This window comes from Salvia splendens, chromosome 11, assembly GCF_004379255.2.
Source record: "Salvia splendens isolate huo1 chromosome 11, SspV2, whole genome shotgun sequence".
NCBI classification, from domain to species: Eukaryota; Viridiplantae; Streptophyta; class Magnoliopsida; order Lamiales; family Lamiaceae; genus Salvia; species Salvia splendens.
This window is the reverse complement of record NC_056042.1, coordinates 32,691,303-32,713,567: the sequence shown is the minus strand read 5'-3', so window position 1 is coordinate 32,713,567 and position 22,265 is coordinate 32,691,303. Positions and strand designations below refer to the sequence as shown.

Sequence of the window (22,265 nt, the reverse complement as noted above, 5' to 3'; positions counted from 1 at the left end):
GAGTAACTTAATGTGATTCTTGCTAACTAATCAACACATTGTGATAATTTCTCAAAAAAAAAATAATTCAAACACATTGTGTTAGACATTTTTAATACAATGTGTTGAGTAGTTAGTTAGTATTGTATTTAATTACATCCCTATGAATAATTGTAGTAGTCGTATTTAATATTCCATTCGTACCACAAAAGATGTGACACTTGTAAGATGAAACGAGATTTTATATTGTTTTGTTTTATGTGCTAAGTGGAGAGAGAATATAATTTTTATATCAATGTGAGCAAACTTTTTCAATAAATGGAAATATGACAAACTAACAAGGAATTAAAGTTAGATATTTTTTGTAGGGAGGAAGAGGTACGACTTTCAAATTCACTTCCAAAGAATGCAAAAAAGGGGAGCAAATACCACAATAAATAGTAGTGCATTCGCATATAGATTGAAACACAACAAATCAAAAGAAAAAAGAAAAAAAGTAACATAAAGATTTGCTCGTAGCAAAGAAAGAGGCAGCAATGGGTTATAAGCAATCCCCGCGCTTGATTGTGATTGTGACTGTGGTGGCTCTCCTCCTCTTGACTCCTCCTGCCTACGGCCAACTGCTGAGTAACGGCTTTGTCAACGGCCAAATATGTTGCACATCCAACGGAAACTGCCCCCCCTGGGTCGGAAGGGATCCCGGGAGTGATGTTGGGCCTAAACTGCTCCAGTCTCTTGTCCGGGGTGGGGACGGTCGTCCAGGGCGTCACCGGCCTCAATGGAGGTTTTAACCTCACTTTGCCATTTTTAAGTACCACGTTAGGCCCGGTCATTAACGGATTCGTGCCATGTAACGTATTTGTTAACCTTCCTCTTAATTCCACGGTCTGCCCTATCCTCAGCACGACCACCGGCACACTTACCAGTACTATCTCTCTCGTGAGAACCCTCATCACCACGCTGCTCGGTCTCGTTGGGGTCTTTGTCGCGGATGCGTTTCAAATCGTGTCCGATTAAGGGGTGGTAATATACTACATATCATAATTAAAACTTTTTTTCCATTTACGCACGACATAATAAAAATGTACATCTAAACAAGCTCTAACCATGCTTATATGCATGCATATTATTGTTAGCATTTGTTTTGATGCTTCATTTTGTATCAAATCAGGGAGAATATTACTACTACTATTTGTTTATGCGTTCTTATTTACGTACCGTTCAACAGCCTAACCAACATCACCCAAATATAATGACTGCATGCAATATTCATTAACCAAACCCATAATCATAACCAGTGGCGGGTGCAGAACTTTAATATTGAGTGTTCAAATTACCATTAACAACTTTTGTGGAATATATATTTGAGTAAAGGTAAAAAATGGTCCTAAACATAAGGTCGTTTTACGATTTTGGCCCTAAATATTACGTTTTGAATTATTGCATCCATACATTTCAACTCAGGCCACAATCAGTCCAAAATGGATGGAACCGTTAAATATTAACAGCCAACGTAGATTTACCCGATTTTAACCCAATTAATCATTTTTTAATTAATTCAAAAATAATAATTATTATTATAAATAAAAAACTTTTATATTATAAATAAAAATATAAACCCCCCCCTCCAGCATCTCCGCCGCCGAGCTCCGCTGTACCATCACCTTCGGTCCTCCTCCTCCCTCTTTCTATCTCTGTCATGTCCTTCTCTCGCTCTTTTCTTTTCAATTAGAAGTTCCAAATTGAAACACTGCATTCTCGGTGTCATCCCCCTCTGCCTCAGAATCGATTTCGCGGCACCCTCATATCTCTTCGGACATGCCGACTCCCGGTGTTCTGCCGCCGCTGCTCACCGTCAAGTCGTCGTCTCGCCTCCTCTCCCTCTCCCTCACCCTCGACCCCTCCATCGACCACCTCCCCCTCTCCCTCTCCCTCACCCTCGACCCCTCCATCGATCACCTCTCCCTCGCCCTCATCGTCGTCCAGGCACCCTACGCTACGGCTGTCTTCCCCCGCCGCAGTTCCACCTCCTCCTCTCAAATCGTGGCTGCAGCAACACCGGAAGGCATCGTCGTCGCTAATTTTGTCGGAGATGAAATCGATCGGATACACCCCCGATTGCGGCACCTGCAATTACCTATTTCTGACTCTTTCGAAAATAGGTCAATTTGGGGAAGCGATGGAGGTGTTGAAAGGGATGGGGGAGGGCGGGATGCGTCCCCGATTGCGACAGCTACGGGGGATTGATTACTGAGTTGAGCGAGGTGAGAAAGGTGGACGCCGTGGCGGAGGTGGTGAGGGAGATGATGTAAGGAGGGGGTGAGGCTGAGGGATGAGACGGTGACGACGGTGGTGGGGGCAATGAGGGGGAATCGGGAGGCAGGGAGGGCGGCGGAGATGCTGGAGATGCTGGAGGGGGAGGAGGTGGGGGGTTATATATTTTTATTTATAATATAAAAGTTTGTTTATTTATAATAATAATTATTATTTTTGAATTAATTAAAAATGATTAATTGGGTCAAAATCGGATAAATCTACGTTGACTGTTAATATTTAACGGTTCCATCCATTTTGGACTGATTGTGGCCCGAGTTGAAATGTATGGGATGTAATAATTCAAAACGTAATATTTATGACCAAAATGGTAAAACGACCATATGTTTAGGACCACTTTTGACCTTTACTCTATATATTTTGTGTTAATTATACTGCTGAAACAATTGAGAGATAAATAATTAGAGAATGGACAATATAAATTAATGCTAATGTCGGTGTCGAAATACTTTAAAAATATAATAAAGTTTTTAAAATGAAAACTTAATTTTAAAAATAAATTTACTAATATTATATGATACACGTATATATGTATTTTTTGTTAGGATCGTCAACTGCAACATTAGTTTGATATTGTCCGCTTTGGGTCAAGCCCACACGGATTTATTTTTAGGTCACTCCCAAAAGGCCTCAAACTAATTGGGGTTGGACAGGAATTATATACACCTTCCAACTTCCCTCCCTCATCCGATGTGGGATGGGTTTGTAACCCAACAAACCTCCCCTCAAACCGAGACCACATCGGGAACGCATTCGACACGAACATGGGTTGTTCCAGCCCTGGCCCCTGGGTCATCCTGGGCCCGACTCTAACCCGAGTCCTTCAGGGCCCGACCCTAACCGGGGCTCATCCAGGCACAACCCATAGCCACCTGGGCTCTGATACCACTTGTTAGGATCGTCGACTGCAACATTAGTTTGATATTGTCTGCTTTGGGTCAAGCCCGCACGGATTTGTTTTTGGGTCACTCCCAAAAGGCCTCAAACTAATTGGGGTTGGACAGGAATTATATACACCTTCCAACTTCCCCTACTCATCCGATGTGGGATGTGTTTGTACCCCAACAAACCTCCCCTCAAACCGAGATCACATCGGGAACGCAGTTGACACGAACATGGGTCGTTCCAGCCCTGGCCCCTGAGTCATCCTTGGCCTGACTCTAACTCTGAGTCCTTCAGGGCCCGACCCTAACCGGGGCTCATCCAGGCACAACCCATAGCCACCTGGGCTCTGATACCACTTGTTAGGATCGTCGACTGTAACATTAGTTTGATATTGTCCGCTTTGGGTCAAGCCCGCACGAATTTGTTTTTGGGTCACTCCCAAAAGACCTCAAACTAATTGGGGTTGGACAGGAATTATATACACCTTCCAACATCCCTTCCTCATCCGATGTGGGATGGGTTTGTAACCCAACATTTTTATGGGGCTAAAGTCTTTTTTTATTACTATTACATTACAATGAACGTTACTTTGAGATCTTACAATCACAACATTTATACAAATAGAAATATAAATAAAAATTAAACAATATTTCTGGTGTGAGAATGGAAAAATATAAATTAATTAATTACCAAGCAATGAATTAATTATGAGAATCAGAAAAATGATTTAATTACTAAATAAATATATTAATCTAACCAAGAGAAATAAAAAAAAATATTTAAATACTAGATAAATAAATTAATGTAACTAGAGAAAATTTTGAAGATACATGTTGTATGTGTTGTACTGTTTTTATATGTATGACATAGTTAAATATTTGGTTAGTTAGAAATTTTTATTATGAAAAATTTTAGTATAGTCAAAAGATTTTGTTCTATATTTATGCATATTTATCAATACTCTTATTATATAATAAATTTATTTTTATCTATATTTATGCACATTTATGAGTATATTTTAGAGTACTATATTTATGTTTATTTATCAATTGGGTCGTGCATAGCACAAGTGTGGTATTAGTATGTATAATGCCAAAAAAATGTATTCCCTCCGACCCAACTAAGTTGGGCAAAATATTTGGGCACGAAGATTAAAAGTTGACTTGAACGAATTAAATAAAAATAAAATAAAATAGTCGAGGGGAATAAAGTATGAGAAAAAAGAGATAGAAAAATACGTGATAAAATAAAGTAAGAGTGATTATATGTTTTATTTTTTTTGTAAAAAAGAAATGATTCGCATTTCAACAAAGAGTATGACTCCAACTTAGTTGAGACGAAATGAGCAATATTTTAAGTTTGTTTTCGACTTTGCAAGCAGTTATGGTTAAGTGATTTATGTTGTAAAGGTGTAATGTGTAATAATGCCCTATAAGTACAACGTATTTAATGCCGAAAAAGAATTTATATTTTAAAATTGTGTATTATGTATATTTAATGCAATGGTCAGTCGGGCCATTGTACCCTTCATTGGCTTTTCAAGTGTATTACTACCTCCGTCCCCCAAAATTCGTCCCGGTTTGACCGGGCACGGGTTTTAAGGAATGTAATGGAAAGTGGATTGAAAAAGTTAGTGGAATGTGGGCTTGACTTTTATATATTAGTTTTATAATAAAATGTGAGTAGGAATGAGTTAGTGGAATGTGGGGTCCACTACCAAAAATAGTAAAAGTGAAATGGGACAAATTTTGGGGGACGGACGAAAAAGGAAAGTTGGGACAAATTTTCAGGGACGGAGGGAGTAATATAATAAACACCGAAAAAGTTTAGATCTCCACTATCCATTTTTCATCTAAGACTCCATTCCTTAATTTTGTATGTGTGTGTTTGGTTGGGCTTTTTTCTCATTGGGCCTGATCAGAAATTTGCAAATGGAAGTATTTTCTTACTTAAGCCCAATAGTTTTACACATACATAGCTAGCACAAACTATCAATTAGTACTCCCTCCGTCCTATAGTAGATGTCACGTTTTCCTTTTTAGTTTGTCTCACAAAAGATGTCACATTTCCTCTTTTGGAAAAAGTTTCTTCTCACATCAATTATAAAATTATATTTTCTCTCACCACTTAACACACAAAATAACATCTCCTAAAATCTCGTGTCATTTTCCAAGTGTGACATCTACTATGGGACGGAGGGAGTATTACGATTCTAAACGAGAGTACAAAATATTAACTACTCTCTCAAATATTTCTCAACCAACTAATTTCAATACTCATTCAATCATAATAATTCTCGATCTTCATATATAACTTTCTGTAATGCTAGTTCCAGTTTTTTGGGCGTTACAAATTATTGTAATGTACTAAGAATTAGAAATTATTCTCAATCATAAAATTTGACTGTGTTTTTACATGATCATAACAATTTACGAACTAAAAATTATCACTATCATCATATTAGTATCATTTTCAAGGTTTTACCACACATATTATATAATCACAACGATGAACGAAGGTAATTTTTTATAACATTGGGGCAAGAGTAGATCGTCGGTGCAGAGGCACAGACAAGGATCAACTCCTACTTTGGAAGCGGGGAGGATATATATGAATGAACCGAAACCCGTTTGAAAAAGGGGAATTCCGAAAATACGCAAATACGTATTCGAGGAGGGATTAACATATTTATAGGTGCTACAATACCACCTAATTACGTGCATCTAATTTTCCAGCATCGATCTCATAAGATCTTCTACAAGCAGTGGCGAATCCAGGATTTTCGGTTTGGGGGTACGAGAAAGAATTAGTGTGATTTGATGTTTTTCAAAATCTGACCTATTTTTTTTTAATTTGTTCTTGCAATAAAAGTTTTTATCCTTACTTTTTTTAATTAAGATTATTCGTTGGATTAGTTTTATTTTATTGTTACTATTTAATAACTTTCATTATTTAAAATAATGGTTTTTGGATTTATATTATAGCTGTATAATTTAAGCATTTATAAAGTGTATTATCTTTATTAATAAATCATTTTTTAGTTTATTTGAGAAAATTATAATTTTTTAAAATAGAAAATATAAAAATAAAATGCATTAGAAAAGAATTAAATTATAAGAGAAGCAATTGTTCTAGAAATAAAATGCATAAAATCTATAAGAAGAATATAAAATAGAAGCACACAGTAAAACTCAATGCAAGCGAAGAAAATAAAAATACATTTAAAAAAGAATTAAAATACTAAGAGGATATATTATTTTTAATATAAATGTACAAAATGGTACATAAAAAGAGTTACTCCATAAAATAAATCCAAATAGACAAACTGGAAGACTCTAAAACACTATAAACGAAAACATGTCTCCTTGAAATACTAAAACAGAAAAAAGAATAAATAATTTATTGAATTCTTGAGGAGTCGAACTCGGATTGCTAACTAGGAGGGGGAAGAACTTACCACTAGGCTAGGGTAAGAGTTACATTTTTATGGCGAATGCATGGTATTATTATTTCATTTTGGGTACAGCTGTACCCCTTGTTTCTTAGTGGATCCGTCACTGTCTACAAGGTTAAGCATGTATAGCATGAGGAGATTTTGAGATTAATTTGTGAGCCCAAGTAATTTTTTAGGGAGCATTTAAATGAGTTCCAAAAACTTATATTTATATGTGGGATAATAGTTTGTTGAGCGTTGAGGTCTATGTATGAAATTAATCTCACATCAAAGTTTGGTGTTCAATTTGCTTATTTTTGTCACATAAAATTCACAACTAGAATATGGTGGATTTAGTTAAATTATTAATATCAGTATTCGAATTAAAAATAGCATTAGATCGATTTTAAAAAGGTCTCATTGAAATTAATTATAAAGGTTTAAAGTTGTGTTCAAATAATAATAATAATAATAATAATAATAATAATAATAATAATAATCTTTAGATATTTTAGCACTACTAAAAGTCAAAATAAGATAAAAAAATTTTTTGTAGCTGATGCTCGTCAACTACAGTAAAATCAGATGCAGTTAAACTCTCAAACCTCAAACCCTAAACCTCCATAAAAAAAATTTGATCACAATTTACATTCATTTTGATGTGAAGAGAACATAGGAATTGAAGTAAAATTCGTTGATTCTCCAATGGCGTCGTCTGAAATTGAAATCGAAATTGTTTCGGATTCCAGCCAACAGAAGCCTGCCAATGGGAACCCTAACGAAGTCCATATCGTCGACGTTTACTCGGCCGCAGCCTATGGAGACTTCGAGAAGCTGCGGAACTTCGTCGAAAATGAAGGCGTTTCTGTCTCCCATCCCGACGGCAACGGATACTACCCCCTCCAGTGGGCCGCTCTCAACAACTTCGCCGACATTTGCCAATACATTATTGAAGTATTTTTCTTAACTAATTGAGCAGTTTCCGGTTCAAATTTATTCCGTTTTGGAGCTGAATTGGGAATTTTACGCGATATTTTCGGTTTGCCAGAGAGGTGGAGATGTGAATGCGAAGGATAATGCGGGACAGACGGCGTTGCATTGGGCTGCAGTTCGTGGATCGATAGCAGCTGCAGATGTCCTGCTGCAGAATGGGGCTCGTGTCGAGGCTGATGATTTGAACGGTTATCGGGTAATGCAGGAATTTTGTTTTAAAGTAAAATAAAAAATTGGGGAATTAATTTGGTGATGCTCGAGAATCGATGGTTTTGGAGTTGTGTATTGTCTTATTGTTATGTTAGAAGAGGAAGTGTAGGAATGATGCTGGAAATATCGGATAGATTTCACTTCATGTCAATAGTAGTGATTTTCTCTTGGTCGGCTATGTTAATAATGAGATAAAATTGAGTATAACAAAAGAAGAAACTTTCCTTAAATGCATGATGAGACCGGTTTTGAATTGTGGTTATGGCTGGAGGTATGAGCATAAATAAAGGGTTATTCATGTTGTTTACCTGCTTTGCACGACTCTCTTTCTCTCCGACAGTTATGTTTTAATGTTAGTTTATGACTTTTTTGGAAGTTCTGCTTCTGTGCAATTCTCTTGGTCTATTTACATTGCATTCTCAGAATGTATTGTTAAAAAATGGAAACATTTTATTAATTGTGTTCATTCCTGTTCGTTGCTTTATGTTAATAATAAAATTTTTAGAGCAGGCAGTTCATGTTGCTGCTCAGTATGGCCAAACAGCATTCCTCAATTACATTGTAGCTAAGTATCAAGCTGATTTTGATGCACCGGACAGTCACGGAAGGAGCGCATTACACTGGTGTGTAAATAATCATATGTCAATCTTATATAGTTAACATTATTTGTTTCCCAAAATTCTCTTTTCAACCACTTTTGTTGCTTATTATTGGCTCTCCTCTTTTTGTAAAAGAGTGATCTTATCTTCTCTTGATTTTGAACAGGGCTGCCGTTAAAGGGTTTGCTGATACTATTAGATTGCTTTTGTTTAGAGATGCTTCCCAAGGAAGACAGGATAAAGAAGGTAGGATGTAATGTATTCTAAGGTTCTCTGAGCTACATATGACGAGAACAGATTTTATCATAAAGTGATAACTAATAATTTCAGTCGACAAAATAGAATGATCCTTGGATAAAATTCACTGTTAATTTCTACTGTCAATTATGCATTCTGTTGTTTATTCTTTATGATATGCACATTCAATCTTTTTTTACCATCATGTGTTTGTTTTAGCCTTGTAGTTAAAGAATTTAGGATTCCAAACACACTTAAAGTAGATAATTCATTTTCTCCATGCAACTTGGAATTGGGACAAGGCTGCGTTTGTCTTTATATTTCTTGTTTATGCGGCTGGGAATTTTTTTTAGCGGGGAAAACCCAAGGAGGTTATTGTATAACTGCTCCAAAGAGCTTGTTCTTGGAAAGTACAAGCTAATTGATTCGAGTCGAGGCATAGGAAAACATTTTGATTATGAAAAATATACTGAGGTTTTGTTGGAAATCGTCCTTCATGAACCTTAGGTGTGTAATCATTATTGCTTTAATGTATTCAGTGCTAAACTATTGGTGTCTAGTAATTTTTTTGGCTATTTAATTAGGGGAACAAATGCTTGCTTGTTTTTTCATCTATGGAGAAAGAAAAAGAGAAGAGGACCAAACCGTACAGAGAAGTAGTTTTTCCTCCATTTGATTTTCGAGGAAAATGTAAAGAAAATGTACATATAATATACATTGTCTTATAAAACTCTACTTTGTTTTATTTCAAAATATTAAGTAAAATGTATGATTTTCGGATAGATATATTTCTCGTTTCTCCCTTTTCTGTCTTCCATCATTGCCAACCAGCGGTAAAGTGTCTGAAATTTGTACTATTTGATTTTGTAAGGGATCTATAATATATTAGTAACTATTTAAATTTTTCTCTCCTTTAAATTTTAATCCCCTTGTTTTGTAGCATCGATAAATGGTCAACTGAGCAACTGAAATACTAAGACATGATGCTTATGTTGGCACATTTGTATTCCAAGCACTGTTCCAGGGACCAAAAATTCATGCTCTTGAAACCATTTACCTTCTTCCTTATTACTCACATGATGAAGTTATTCATTTGAGTATATTTATCGCTTGATTACATTGTGTTGATGCTTATTACTTTGTTGTCTAGGCTGTACGCCTTTGCACTGGGCTGCATTGAGAGGAAATGTTGAGGCCTGCAGTGTGCTTGCACATGCAGGTTCTAAGGAGGAATTATTGGTAAAAGATAAGGCGGGGAAAACTCCCCTGGAGCTTGCTTCTGATAAAGGTCATCGGCATATCGCTCTTTTCCTTGTATGTAACTCCATTGGTACTTGTAGTTGTAGTAATTTCTTACCACATTACTTGTGGAGAAAAATGAGTTATCATATAGTATATTTTTTAGAGATAGCATTGGAAATGAGTTTAACTTTCTGTATCATTGCTGTTCTGAGAGCTGTGCTATGTAGAGCAATGAGCTTGAGTGCTGTTTCTGGTAGTGGCTACTGTGTTGACTTGGTCAAGCATATTCATTTTGATCATTGAGTTGAAAACTTGAAAGATCAAGAAGTCATCAATCTGTTGATATTTCTGTTTAGACTAGGCATGACAAAAGTTGTGGAAATTAGTTCAGGTGGGGTGTGTAACATGTGATGAATTGGCTTGCTTTATTTCAAAAATCTACCCTATCCTATTCTACTGAACGTTAGGTGACTTTGTATACATCTCTGGAGAGGAAACTGTATCCTCATCAGTAGCGACAAATACTGTTCACAAATGACAATCTCTTTTTGTCATGATGTCTTTTTTTTCTGGTCTATATATGTAAAACATTGTGATGTTTCATCGTAATTTGTAGAACTTTTTCACATCATCATCAGGATGACAATAAATGATTTGGTCTGATGCAGTCAAATGCATTGAGGGCAAGAAGCAAGGGTTGGAAACACAGGATATGCTCTAGACATGATGGAACAGTTGGTTATGCCCCAGTTCTTTTCTCATTAGTGGTTGTTAATGTGATACTGTTCATTAGCTGTGTCCTTTTTGGTAAGCTGACATGTGTTTTAATTTTTATGAGAGCCATGTTAGCGTGCCAGTTACGTAGCTAATCATTATTCTTTATTGTGGCAGCTCCTAATCTAACAAAAGTTACTGCAATTGTTGGACTTTGGGGATGGACGGGCGTATCTTTTGCTGTTGGTTCTTTAATCATGTTCGCCCGGTGCAGTAGGTTAGGCTTCTACTTTCAAGTATGATATAACTGATCTTGGGGAGTCCAAATGTATGTTATTGTTTGAAGTGAGGTGAGGCAATGTACTATACTCGTATGCTGTGAATAGAAGAGCCTATACTGCAAAGGAAGAGAAGTGTTACTTCTGCCCGTGTCATGAATAGATTGAAAAAATGGGGTTTTAGGAAAATTTTAGTGGAAGGTGGGATGTTTCTGTTATACAGAATTGATATCTATTATCTATGAAAACCGAAATAAGGGCTGAGTTCAAGTCTAACAAAGGGAAAAAGTATTTTCTGAACTGTATTGTTTGGAAAAGTACATACTCTGAGTCTTGAAGTTTTTCTATAACTTCGAAACCTTGCATATTCTGAATGCTGGACCCAACGTTTTTTAGTGTAAATAAGAATACAAGGAAATTACATTTATGAATGAGAGTAATGGACCCTGTTCTAGCGTAACATTACAAGGAAAGTTCTTTCTTTTTATCCTCATCTTGTATGTTGATTGTTGAAACAGTCTAACCTTGTTCCTATTGCTAAAGCTTTTGATTGGACGTTAATGATGATGTCTTACATTTTACTGCAGTGAAGATCCAGGTTATATAAAAATTGGAACTGCTAACCATTCTGATGCTGAGGTACTGATCTCCTTTTGACAAGTCGGTTACAGCGTGATTTTTAAAGCTAAACTGCCCTTGTCATAGTGTTTTTACTTTATTTTGGAGCTGATTTGACTCACATATGTCGCTCAGGATCCTTTATTGAACATTGATTTGAATAGCAACTGGAATGGAAATTGGTCTCAACTCTGCCCTACCTGCAAGGTTCCTCTATATTACCATACTTTGAAATCTGAATGGACTGTTAATTGCCGATCCCTTGGAATGATCTCTTGATGAATAGTGGCTAAAATGTTCTGATAAATGGGTTGTGTCTGATTCATGTGCCTTCCAGATTATAAGACCAGTTCGTTCTAAGCATTGTGCCATATGTGGACGCTGTGTGGAGCAGTTTGACCACCACTGTCCCTGGATCTCAAATTGTGTGGGAAAGGTACATGATTTTCAAATTTCTGAATGGGCTATTTGGCATCTTTGTTTTGTTTTAGTTTACTTATATAACAGGATGTTGGATCTGATTCAAATAGTTATCATTATATCAATGTAGCAATTAAGACTTTCTGCCAACACATATGCTCAAACCAAGATATCCCCATTCCCAAACCTCTGTAGATGCATGAATTTCTATTGACTAGTTTTCTCTTTATTATTTGTTGTCTATGTTTTTTCATTCTTAGCACTGCATGTTTGGATTTGCAGAGGAACAAGCGGGATTTTGTTGTTTTTCTCTGCTTCGGAACTATAACAGCATTGATTGGCGGGGCAGTTGCTTTACACAGTATGTTCTGCTAAATGCATATCTTCTAACTGTGAATTGTAGAGCTAGAGTTGATATTAAAATGTTCTGAAATTTGTTATTTGAAATTTGAATTCAGCATTGGAGCATCAATAAGCCTTTCTTGATTTGGTTTTCTTATAAAATCTAAAAATGCCAATTCTGGATGATAGGATCTGGATGATAGGATCACCCAGGAATTTTTTTGAATAGGTTAGCTTCAATGAATATCAGATGTTTTAGCAGCCACTTTGAGTTACTTGCCCATGATTGCGTTGGACCTCAAGTACACTTAACACTAAAGTTCTGTGAAACCCCTAGTTCCGTGGTTGCTTACCTCCAACACTCTCCATCCTCATGCACACTTATTGCATTGGTCAAAGTGCTTATTTGTATCCATTTGGTGTTCGTTTCAGAACTTGTTTTAGCAAATACAATCTTTCGCTTACACCTTGAGCTATGAGTATTTTCATGGTGATACCCTGACCATATTACTAATCGCAGAATTCTTCTCCTGCTTCTTCCGGAAATTAATTTTCTAAAGCTGGTGATTATTTCCGATTTTCAATTAAAATGTCCTATTATGTTTTGCAATAGGAATTCGGACATCTGTACTACCCGTGCCAACTGGTGAAAGCTGGAGCCATTTCATATTATTGAACCATCCTGGTCTCATGGCGTTCCTGGTTATGGATGCTGCTATCTTTATTGCTTCAGCAACTTTATTGTCAATGCAGGCTACCCAGGTGAAGGTTTTTTTTAATGTCTCAGATTTTCATAAATCATAGTAGTAATTCATTTTATTTATAGGAGTGACTTGCTGGGATTTTCTACTATTGCTGATTGTTCTACGTTTCTATCTTGACTAAATAACTTGCATATGTAAAGAAAAATTGCAAAAATCGCAATCTTCATTTCTCGATACGGGGATACTATCCATTCATAATCTAGACTTCCAATAACTGTGATGCATCTGCACTGCTACCAACCTATCCATTCATAATGTAGTCTTTCAATAATTTTGATGCATCTACACTGCTAGCAATCTGCTCAAACAGAAGGAAGCCCCCTTGAACTAAATAAGGCTTCAATTTCTCTTCCACATTAGATATCTCTTTGAATTCTTTTTAGTGTATAATTAATAGCATGATTACCTACAAAAGTTCAATTTTGTTCGAGCTAGATTTGTAATTTGCCTGCAAAACATCCAATCTAATCCTCTTCCTTAAAAAAGTAATTCATCTTTAGGTTTTGTTGCTGAAGTACATGAATTTATCATTTGTCAGCATTTGTTGCATTTGCTCTGTGGCTCTCAACCTTTTTCCTCTTATGTAGATTGCTCGAAATATCACCACAAACGAAGTGTCAAATGCAATACGCTATGGTTATCTTCGGGGACCAGATGGGCGTTTCCGGAACCCATATAATCATGGCTGTTGGAAGAATTGCTCGGATTTTGTAATACACGGCTACACAGACGACAACGAGATTTCTTGGCCTCCCCTACAGCAGGTGGCCAGATAGCATATGCGAATGATAGAGAATCCCCATGTTGTCACATAATAGACTAATGTATTTGATTGTTAATATCCTCTTGTAGTATAATGCAACATTACTGATTAAAAAAAAAGTTGATGTGAATAAAAATATGTTTCAAATAATTATGATGATGAATGTTTCAAATAATTATGATGATGAATTGTTATCTGCACTACTAATTGATAACTACTACCAATTCTTAGCCATAAGGTCTAAGAGATCTAGTGAAAATTTATTTTATACCCACTCCGTCCCGCACTACTCGCACCTTTCCTTTTGGGCACGGAGATTAAGGAATGAGTGATAGACAAAGTCAACAATTACGGCTGTAGGTATAAATTGTTACTAAAAATGGAAAGAGTGCAAATAACTTGGGACGCCCAGAAAGGAAATAAGTGCAAGTAGTGCGGGACGGAGAGAGTATTGATTAATTTGGAAAGGGCATTTTCGTCATTTTTTGTATATGGTAGTTTTCGTGATTGTTGCGATGTTGACATGGTATAATAATAATGTCAACTCAATTCCTTGAATATGTTAATTAAATTTGTTGACATTGGACATCCATATATTATTGACATTATATGTAAAGTTATTGACATGAGTATAACTGCCGAAAATATTGAAAATTCAAATAAAATTATTAAATTTTATCATCAAAACATATGCAATTAAGATCTAGTTAAAATCCTTATAAAAATATATTTAATTTGATATTTAGTTTGTAAAAAAATAATTTAAATTATATTATTTTAAAGTTTTAAGATATTTTCTAAAAGTTATATAACTAACAAAATTTAGTTTCTATTAATACTCATCCCAAGTTACTCAAGTCATATTCAATTTTTGGTTGTCCCAAATTACTTGAATCATTTCTTTTTTTAGTTAAAAATAAAACCAATTTTATTCTTTCTTTTACTTTACTTTCTCTTACTTTATTCTCTCATTTCCTCTACTTAATTTTTATTTAACTCACTAAACACTTCTTTCTTAAATCTCGTGACCAACATAAACGCCTCAAGTAACAGTAACGTGGGACGAATGAAGTATTATATTGTAGACATTCCAACGTGTCAACTAGGACTAAATTTGGGTGAAATTCGTGGGAAATTGCTATTATATTGTTGCATAACAGACTAATGTAACTGGTAATTGTATAATGCAATATTAGAATCCTAACAGTCATAAATGATTTAGAAACAAATACTACTCCATGTATTGTTCCATTTCCTTTGTAGGAATATGATACATGATTGATCTAAGGTATCATGAATGTTAATGCCAACAGCCTTTTTAACATTACATAATTGAAATCATACATACCTACAATGTAGAAAGGAAGAATAGACAAATAAAATGGAAAGGATCAACACTGCTGAATGCCACTAGGTCATGTCTGTTTTTAAACAGGCTTCAGAATTTCTTCAATCTCTAGTAATAGTAATTCATTTATCAAGAAAATGAAGCATATATATTGTAAAACAGTTGAATTCATTAACAAAATGTTTGACAAACAAGTAATAGCTCGCTATACACTCAATATACCAACTAAACAAGACTTGCAACAACAACTAGCAATATGTCTGAAACTAAAAAATTATAGGAGTATATTCTTTCTTTTCTGATGAAGAGAAAAAGAAGCTAAAAAACTATGCTTCACAGAAGATTGTGATAAAGGTACTAAGTCAGGATTTACAAACTATCACGCTTACAGAAGATTGCAAAAAAGTACTAAAGTCTGGATTTACATAGTCTATGTATATATACACACATATATATCATGCATAAATATATATTATGATCACATAATCATGTTTCAGTAGCTAAGTGTGGTATCAATCAATAGTAGGGAGAGCTTTTAAGCGAGCTTTTTTCTTACCTAGTCCAAGCTTCAAATGAGCTTTGTGGTGCAACTTGGATTGTTGATGGTGTTGCAGCACCTTCCACCAGTGAGACTTCTTCGCTGTCCTCTTCTGCCCAAACTCACTCGTACCTTTCTCTCGTTTCGGCTTCTTTGAGTGTTGTACGTGCCTCACCAGACCTCCCATCAGCCCACCGATATTACTCTTCTGCCTTTTCTCGCCAGTCTTGGATTTTCCAATCTTTTCAACAGCCTTTGCTCCTCCATGCGCGTCATCATGTCTTTTAGGGCTTGCGGCTTTCCCTTTGTGCTTGTCCAAGGAGGAGCTACAGCTCATATTTGTGTCATCTTTAGTATGAGCACCGCGATTATGGTGGTGGTGGTGATGATGATGATGGTGGTGGTGGTGGTGGAAGACTAGCGCCAGCTTATCTTTCAGCCTCTTCAGGATCCCAGTTTGCTTTTTAAGGGTAGCGCCAGCCTTCCCGGCCTTGCTAGGACCTGGTTTCTTTGATTTAGAGTGCTTGGCCGTTGCATTGCTTCGGATTGGCTGTTCAGACGATGAGGACTCCTCATTTTTACTGCTGCTACTGGCAGTAGATTCACGAGCTCCCTCTCTGCTAGATGAGGAGTAAACATCTTCCTCACTGGCACTTCCATGTGACAGAGGGGAATCCCAATTTTCACTGCTTTTACTCGAAGTAACATATTGAGGCTCTCTACTTCCATCTGTCACAGAATAATCTTCACTATTGCTATCACGACTGCTTGTTTGCTGACTGCTCGAGCTGGGGTATGAGTCAGTGGCTGTATCGTCTGATTCTTTATTCTGCAAAGAAGTCCTTCCTGCAGCTGTGTAGTGCCTGTTCTTTCCCACGCCAGCCTTGTCCCATGCATCCGACTGATTTCCATGGAAGCCTGAGCTCGGTTAAAAGGTGAGTCACTTTCTTATTTACGACAGGTGGATGGTTTTTTGGATTCGCGAAGCTGACCGATGGCTTGTTTTCTTTGTCCTCCGCGACAGTTCGGCTTTGATAACGACTCTCAATGTTAGAAGCAGAAGAAGCGGCTGGACAACAAGGGGTAACATAGGATGTCTGCTTTGGAATTAGTGCAACACCACCAGGCACATAACCATTGGAACTCACTATCCAGTTCCCTGGCTCGATTGTCTCCACAAAGGCATTCAGATTCTGAACATAAATCTTGTTTACTCTCTCTGTCGGAAACTTGACTCTGTCGGTCGACTCTTCTGATAGGTCTAAGACTTCAGTGTACGGAACTGGTTCATTCTGGATGATTTTGTTTTTTGATTGCTTCAACACAGCCTTAGTAGGCTGAGCCGTCTTGTATCTTTGACTCAAGGAGAAATGTGGCTGGTTTCCCTCTTCTGCTGACATTCTAGGCAGTTGACGCATTGGATAAACGAAATCGTCCATATCCCTTTGGCCTGAAATTTCGGACACGGTCGTTAGATTCTCAAGTAAGAAATTTCAGACAACAGATTATTTCTGGTCATCAGATTCTCACCTAAACTCGTTCCAATGGTTGGAACTGCATCATATTTTGTCACAGCTGACTCTGTTTCTCGAAAGCGAGTCTGCGGTTGAGAAGAAGTCTTCTCATACAAGTCCAAGTGATCTTCTCCCATATGCAATCCTGACATACATGATTCAATCTGCTTGATTGCATTGGAAGCTTCTTGAGATAAGCAGTCAGGTACATCAGGTTTACTTATGGTTTGCATATCATAATGACTCATTTTTGAGATGTCAGTTTCCATTCTATTAGATGAATCTGCATCTCCAACTACGCTCAAATCGGACGGCCTCTGCCTCCGCTTCTCGTATTTTGAATCATCCGACACATGACTTGATAACCATCCAGCTTCTTTCTCACGGTTCTCAACACTTTCCTGCCGATGCTGATGATCAACGTATGTGTTTGAGTTCTGTGCCAGTTCATGAAAATGAGTCTCCTCTGTGGATCCAAGTTGTTTGACAGTGTTCCTTTGACAAACCCTGCAACGTTTCTGTCCAATTGAAGGAACTCTGCGAATTGAGTGTTCCGTAGCACCTGCTTGACTCCAGTCAGCAGTATTTCTGCCACTAAAACTTTGATCACCTTCTGCGGCTAATGACAATCTTGAACGTGGAGTAGGTCGTTCCTCAGAGAACGTCTCATCTAGTTGCTGAAGCCGAGCAGGTGAAAGTGCCCCTGATGTTTCGGCTTGACCTGCAATGACCTGTAGCACTTGATCAGAGAACTAGTTTGATATGTTTACAGGGCTAAACTGAACAGATCCTTGCATTTGGACCTAAACCAAAAAGGAAAAAGTGAGCATTCATACTTCTGAATGTGTCTTGAGGACTCTCTAGTCGCCAAATCCAAAAGATTCTTAAGAAAACCCGAGAATGCGAATCTAGCTGTCCAAGTGACAAAAGATAGTCAAGTCTCCATACACATGGAAAGATTATCCTGAATGAATGAATGAAGAGAAAAACACGCGAAACATACAAAACCCAGTAGATATACATAAAGTGATAAAACTAACAGTGCTTGGCCAATATAGGGTTGATCACCATGTCTATTTAGTGACTGAAAAGACTTGAGAGTTTGTCATGAACTAAAATCATGCTTGCACATAAATGTGTCAAGTCAAAAACTGATAAATTATAAAACTGCAAGGAAAGACATAACAAGAAAAATGCATGCAATCTATCTACAACCATCAACTAAGAGATGAGCCCATTACGTCCAAGGCACAGTCCACAAGTGACACTTTAATGACTAGTGATTAACATTGTATTTACCATGCGGAGTTTGTTATACGAACCAGGACATGAATATCATGACAACAAAACTAAATTAAATATTTAATCCTGGATAAATTAGATGGATCATATTGGAGAGGCAAACTCTGAAAACCACCTAAGACCCTTGTGTTTTTTTTTACTTGTATGCAAGCAGCTACATTTTCTTACCAGGTACACAGAACACTACGAAAATAAATACAAAAAACTAAACTACATTTTTAACAGCCTTGTAAGTAAATGAGTAGCATTCCAGTAGTTTCAAGTTCACTTCAAGCTGGTCTATTATTACTCAAAAAACAAAAGGATATTGAACAAAAAGTATCCACAAAAGAAAGATTGTAATGATATGTATACACATTTTGATTCGGAAAAAGCAGCCATAATCTGAAATTAGAGATAACATGAGCAGGATAATCTCAATAAGCATAAAACCATACCGAATCAGAGCCGGGGTCTGATGCTTCGCCTTCATCTTTTTTGAGAAGCCCGTAGAGTCTTTTAAGGGCATGGAGATCTGATTGGATGTCCTTCCCATCCATTACCTTCCAAAAACCTTTGCCTAATATCACCACGTACAACACTACAGTGAGGAAAAAACACTTGATGCAGCATATTATATTTCTAGAAAACATAACATGGAGCGAGTATTCGCTCAAACGTACATACTAAAGCATGCGACTAGCCACAAAAAAGGGGGAAAATGAACCACATATCTAAAGATAAGCCCCACGAAAAATGTTGACACTGTAATTTCAGTAAGAATTTCACCATTCATACCGAACAATTATTTGATAGCCTCAATGCCGGCATCAATTTAACAATCAAAACTCTGTTTCCATCAGCGCTAATCATCACTCAAAATGATGATTTAGAGTTGCACAAAAGGAAATCGAATCGAATTAAACTTTGAAATTAAGACGACATATTCCGATTTCAAGGTATCAAACGAATCCTCACTCAATTAACAATGAAAATACAAATCAAAATCGCATATAATCGCAAAGGCACATAGAATAACACCGGCGATATTGAAGGATACCTTCAAGTACACGATGGAAGGAATCGAATAGGGGAGATGACGACGGAATCGCAGTACGATAGGAGGAGAGGGAATCAGGCGGCGGCACAGTATGAGAGGCGGCGACGGCCACCGGCGACGTCTAGCAGAATGAGAGACGATGGCGGGTATCGGATTCAAAATAGGGAGGGAGAGAACATTTAAAATTCAATTTAAAGCCGTTCACCGTTAAAATTTAATTGACCAATTGTGATTCGAGTGAAATGTTTTGGATGAAAAATTCAAAGCATAATGTCTATAACCAAAATCGTAAAATTAGTATATGTTTAGGACTAATTTTAATCTTTTACCCTAGTTATTTACTAATTTTCTTTAATGACCATATGCCATGGCCGCATTTCTACTGACATTCATACATAATAATAATATTCAACCAAATAAAAAATTGTTTAACCTGATTTTCAAATCAAGTAATCGTGCTTTAATAAATACATGGACAGCGATATCTCAACATAATAATTGTATTACGAATTAAAAAATTCACAGTTCTTTAATTTATTACATCAAGATCTGTAAGCAATTTATTTGAATTCGTTCGAGTCAATTTCTTGGGATTAAGACATTGGTTAAATATAGGAGTCATTATTAATTAATTGTCTATTTGGATTTTGAAAACGACAAAGCTTTGTCTTATTCATAGCTTAAGACATTTGATTAGCTAGCATAATTCACGAGATATTGCAAAATAATAGGGATCGACTTCTAATATTCAATTTAATTAAAAATTATTATGAGATTATTAAAGAAGACATTCTGTTGTCTAGAGATGGAACATTTATTTTGTCTGCACATATATGGTAGCCTCAGTAGCATATTAATTACTATATTCTTAGTTTATTTATTAATAGATATGTGTTTTTCAAGTCTACTTTTACACTTTTCTTCTTCTTTTTTTCTATATAGAATCTTTAAATTTTTCCAAATTTTATGTAAATTCTTATGCAAAAGTTCTTAGTAATGAAATGATAATTTACCTAAAAATTATTTTTGAATAAATTTTAATTTAGTTCCGGCCACTAATGCCTTGTGATTTAGTTTAATTATAAAATTAGGTGATGACTATTTCTCATCAATAATTCAGTCACATAATGTGCAAATTGTAGAATTAAAGTATTAAACTGTCGCAAGAAACACATAACATTGGATATGACGTCTTAACCCAAAGGGAGACCTTCAAGATTTGGTAATTAATCAATACTGATAATCTAAATAACTTTTGTTTAAGAGATTATTATTAACCTTTTCTATATTAATGTTAGATATAAAATACTGCAATATATATCATGCTATAATCAATTTTTAAATGTAAATTTCATTCACATCATGTTCATTATCTTTGTTAATTAATTTGTTTATTTTTGCGTGTATGCTTCGATCTATATATACTAAGAGTCACTTATTTCATTCTTTATAAAGTTGATTGTGATTGTACTGGTCTCTTTAAAGATATACGCAACTACCTCTTATAAATTAATCTGTATTATTAATTTAGTGGCATAAGCTTTCACACTATACATCTATATTTAGGAGCCAATGTATTTTTTTTCTAATTAATCCATCAATTTTATAATCTACCAATTGACAATGCCTAGACCAATCAACGTGGACTATAGAATAAGTCTATTGGTCGAGTAATTTGGACGATCAACATGCATCTATTTTAATTATGGGTTTGTTAGGGTTTTAATTAAAATTTTATAATTACTAATTAAAATTAATTAGTACAAATGTGCCATGCATTCGAACGCATAGTGGCTCTTAGTTCCTCAACATTTTTTGAGTTCTTAATATATGATAACGTCATATCTAACATATTAGTACTAGTTTCTATCTAATCCAATTTTATAATCCATTTTATCGCATTTCATATTTTGAATTAATTGTAAGTATAGTATATATGTTCCCAATTTCCAGTTCGGGTTGGTTTCCAATCAATCATATGCCACTTTAAATTTCACTATATATTACTATCAAATGTATAAAAAGGTTATATGAATAACTGAGAATGAAACATAAATACGAATTATGAATGCATAGGAAGCTAAGGCATGTTAATTCATTGCATAAGAAATCAACGAATATGTATAATTCTGACTGATATTGGCATTTGACAATGAACAAATTGTTTGGAATATTCATGCATTTTCAATTCTAAGTTTCAACTTTTGTTATTTTCATTTTAGTTTGCAGGATGCATTAGTTTTTGCGTGGCAATTAAAAGTTTATTAAAAGTATATCTATACAACTACAAGGGGACGTTTACATTGAGAAATTAATAGTCTAGATTGATAAAAAAAACAGTACTATAAGTTAAATCTATTAGTACTATTTACTTATTTAGATGGATTAATTGAAAATTTTGTGATATTCAAAGACATTTGATAATTTCAATCATTTCAGCTAATTTTACTTAATTCATTCCCTTTGAATTAGTAGAATTATTAGAAATAAATCCCAGTGATAGAGTTAAATTTTAGCACTCAATCATCCATAGTGTCGATCATAAAAAAGTAAATATGTTCGTTAAGTAAAGATATAATCTTTTAGTGTGTAAAATTAGCTGAAATGCAAATTACTAATCATAATGTAACATGTTTCTAATTCTAACTATGAAACAACACTGAACTGTGAAACACATAGCTAGATATCAATTACTGAACAAAACAAGTGATGA

At 35.6% G+C, this 22,265-nt stretch overlaps 2 protein-coding genes across 2 annotated transcripts; one reads left to right on the top strand and one right to left on the bottom strand.

Annotated features, from left to right (window-relative positions):
* The first annotated feature begins 7,306 nt into the window (after positions 1–7,306).
* LOC121756161 (probable protein S-acyltransferase 23) lies at positions 7,307–13,961 on the top strand. The gene is made up of 13 exons (XM_042151633.1): positions 7,307–7,585; positions 7,680–7,820; positions 8,345–8,457; positions 8,600–8,679; positions 9,821–9,984; positions 10,581–10,719; positions 10,804–10,903; positions 11,492–11,543; positions 11,658–11,729; positions 11,860–11,958; positions 12,225–12,303; positions 12,898–13,046; positions 13,636–13,961. The coding sequence occupies exons 1-13, from the start codon at positions 7,337–7,339 to the stop codon at positions 13,822–13,824; spliced, it is 1,626 nt and encodes a 541-aa protein (XP_042007567.1). The 5' UTR covers positions 7,307–7,336; the 3' UTR covers positions 13,825–13,961.
* Positions 13,962–15,671: 1,710 nt separating this feature from the next.
* Positions 15,672–18,894, bottom strand: LOC121754830. Its single transcript, XM_042150126.1, has 5 exons — positions 18,868–18,894; positions 18,048–18,071; positions 17,228–17,942; positions 16,642–17,147; positions 15,672–16,598 (listed from the first exon to the last, which is right to left on the bottom strand). The coding sequence occupies exons 1-5, from the start codon at positions 18,892–18,894 to the stop codon at positions 15,672–15,674; spliced, it is 2,199 nt and encodes a 732-aa protein (XP_042006060.1).
* Positions 18,895–22,265: the final 3,371 nt, after the last annotated feature.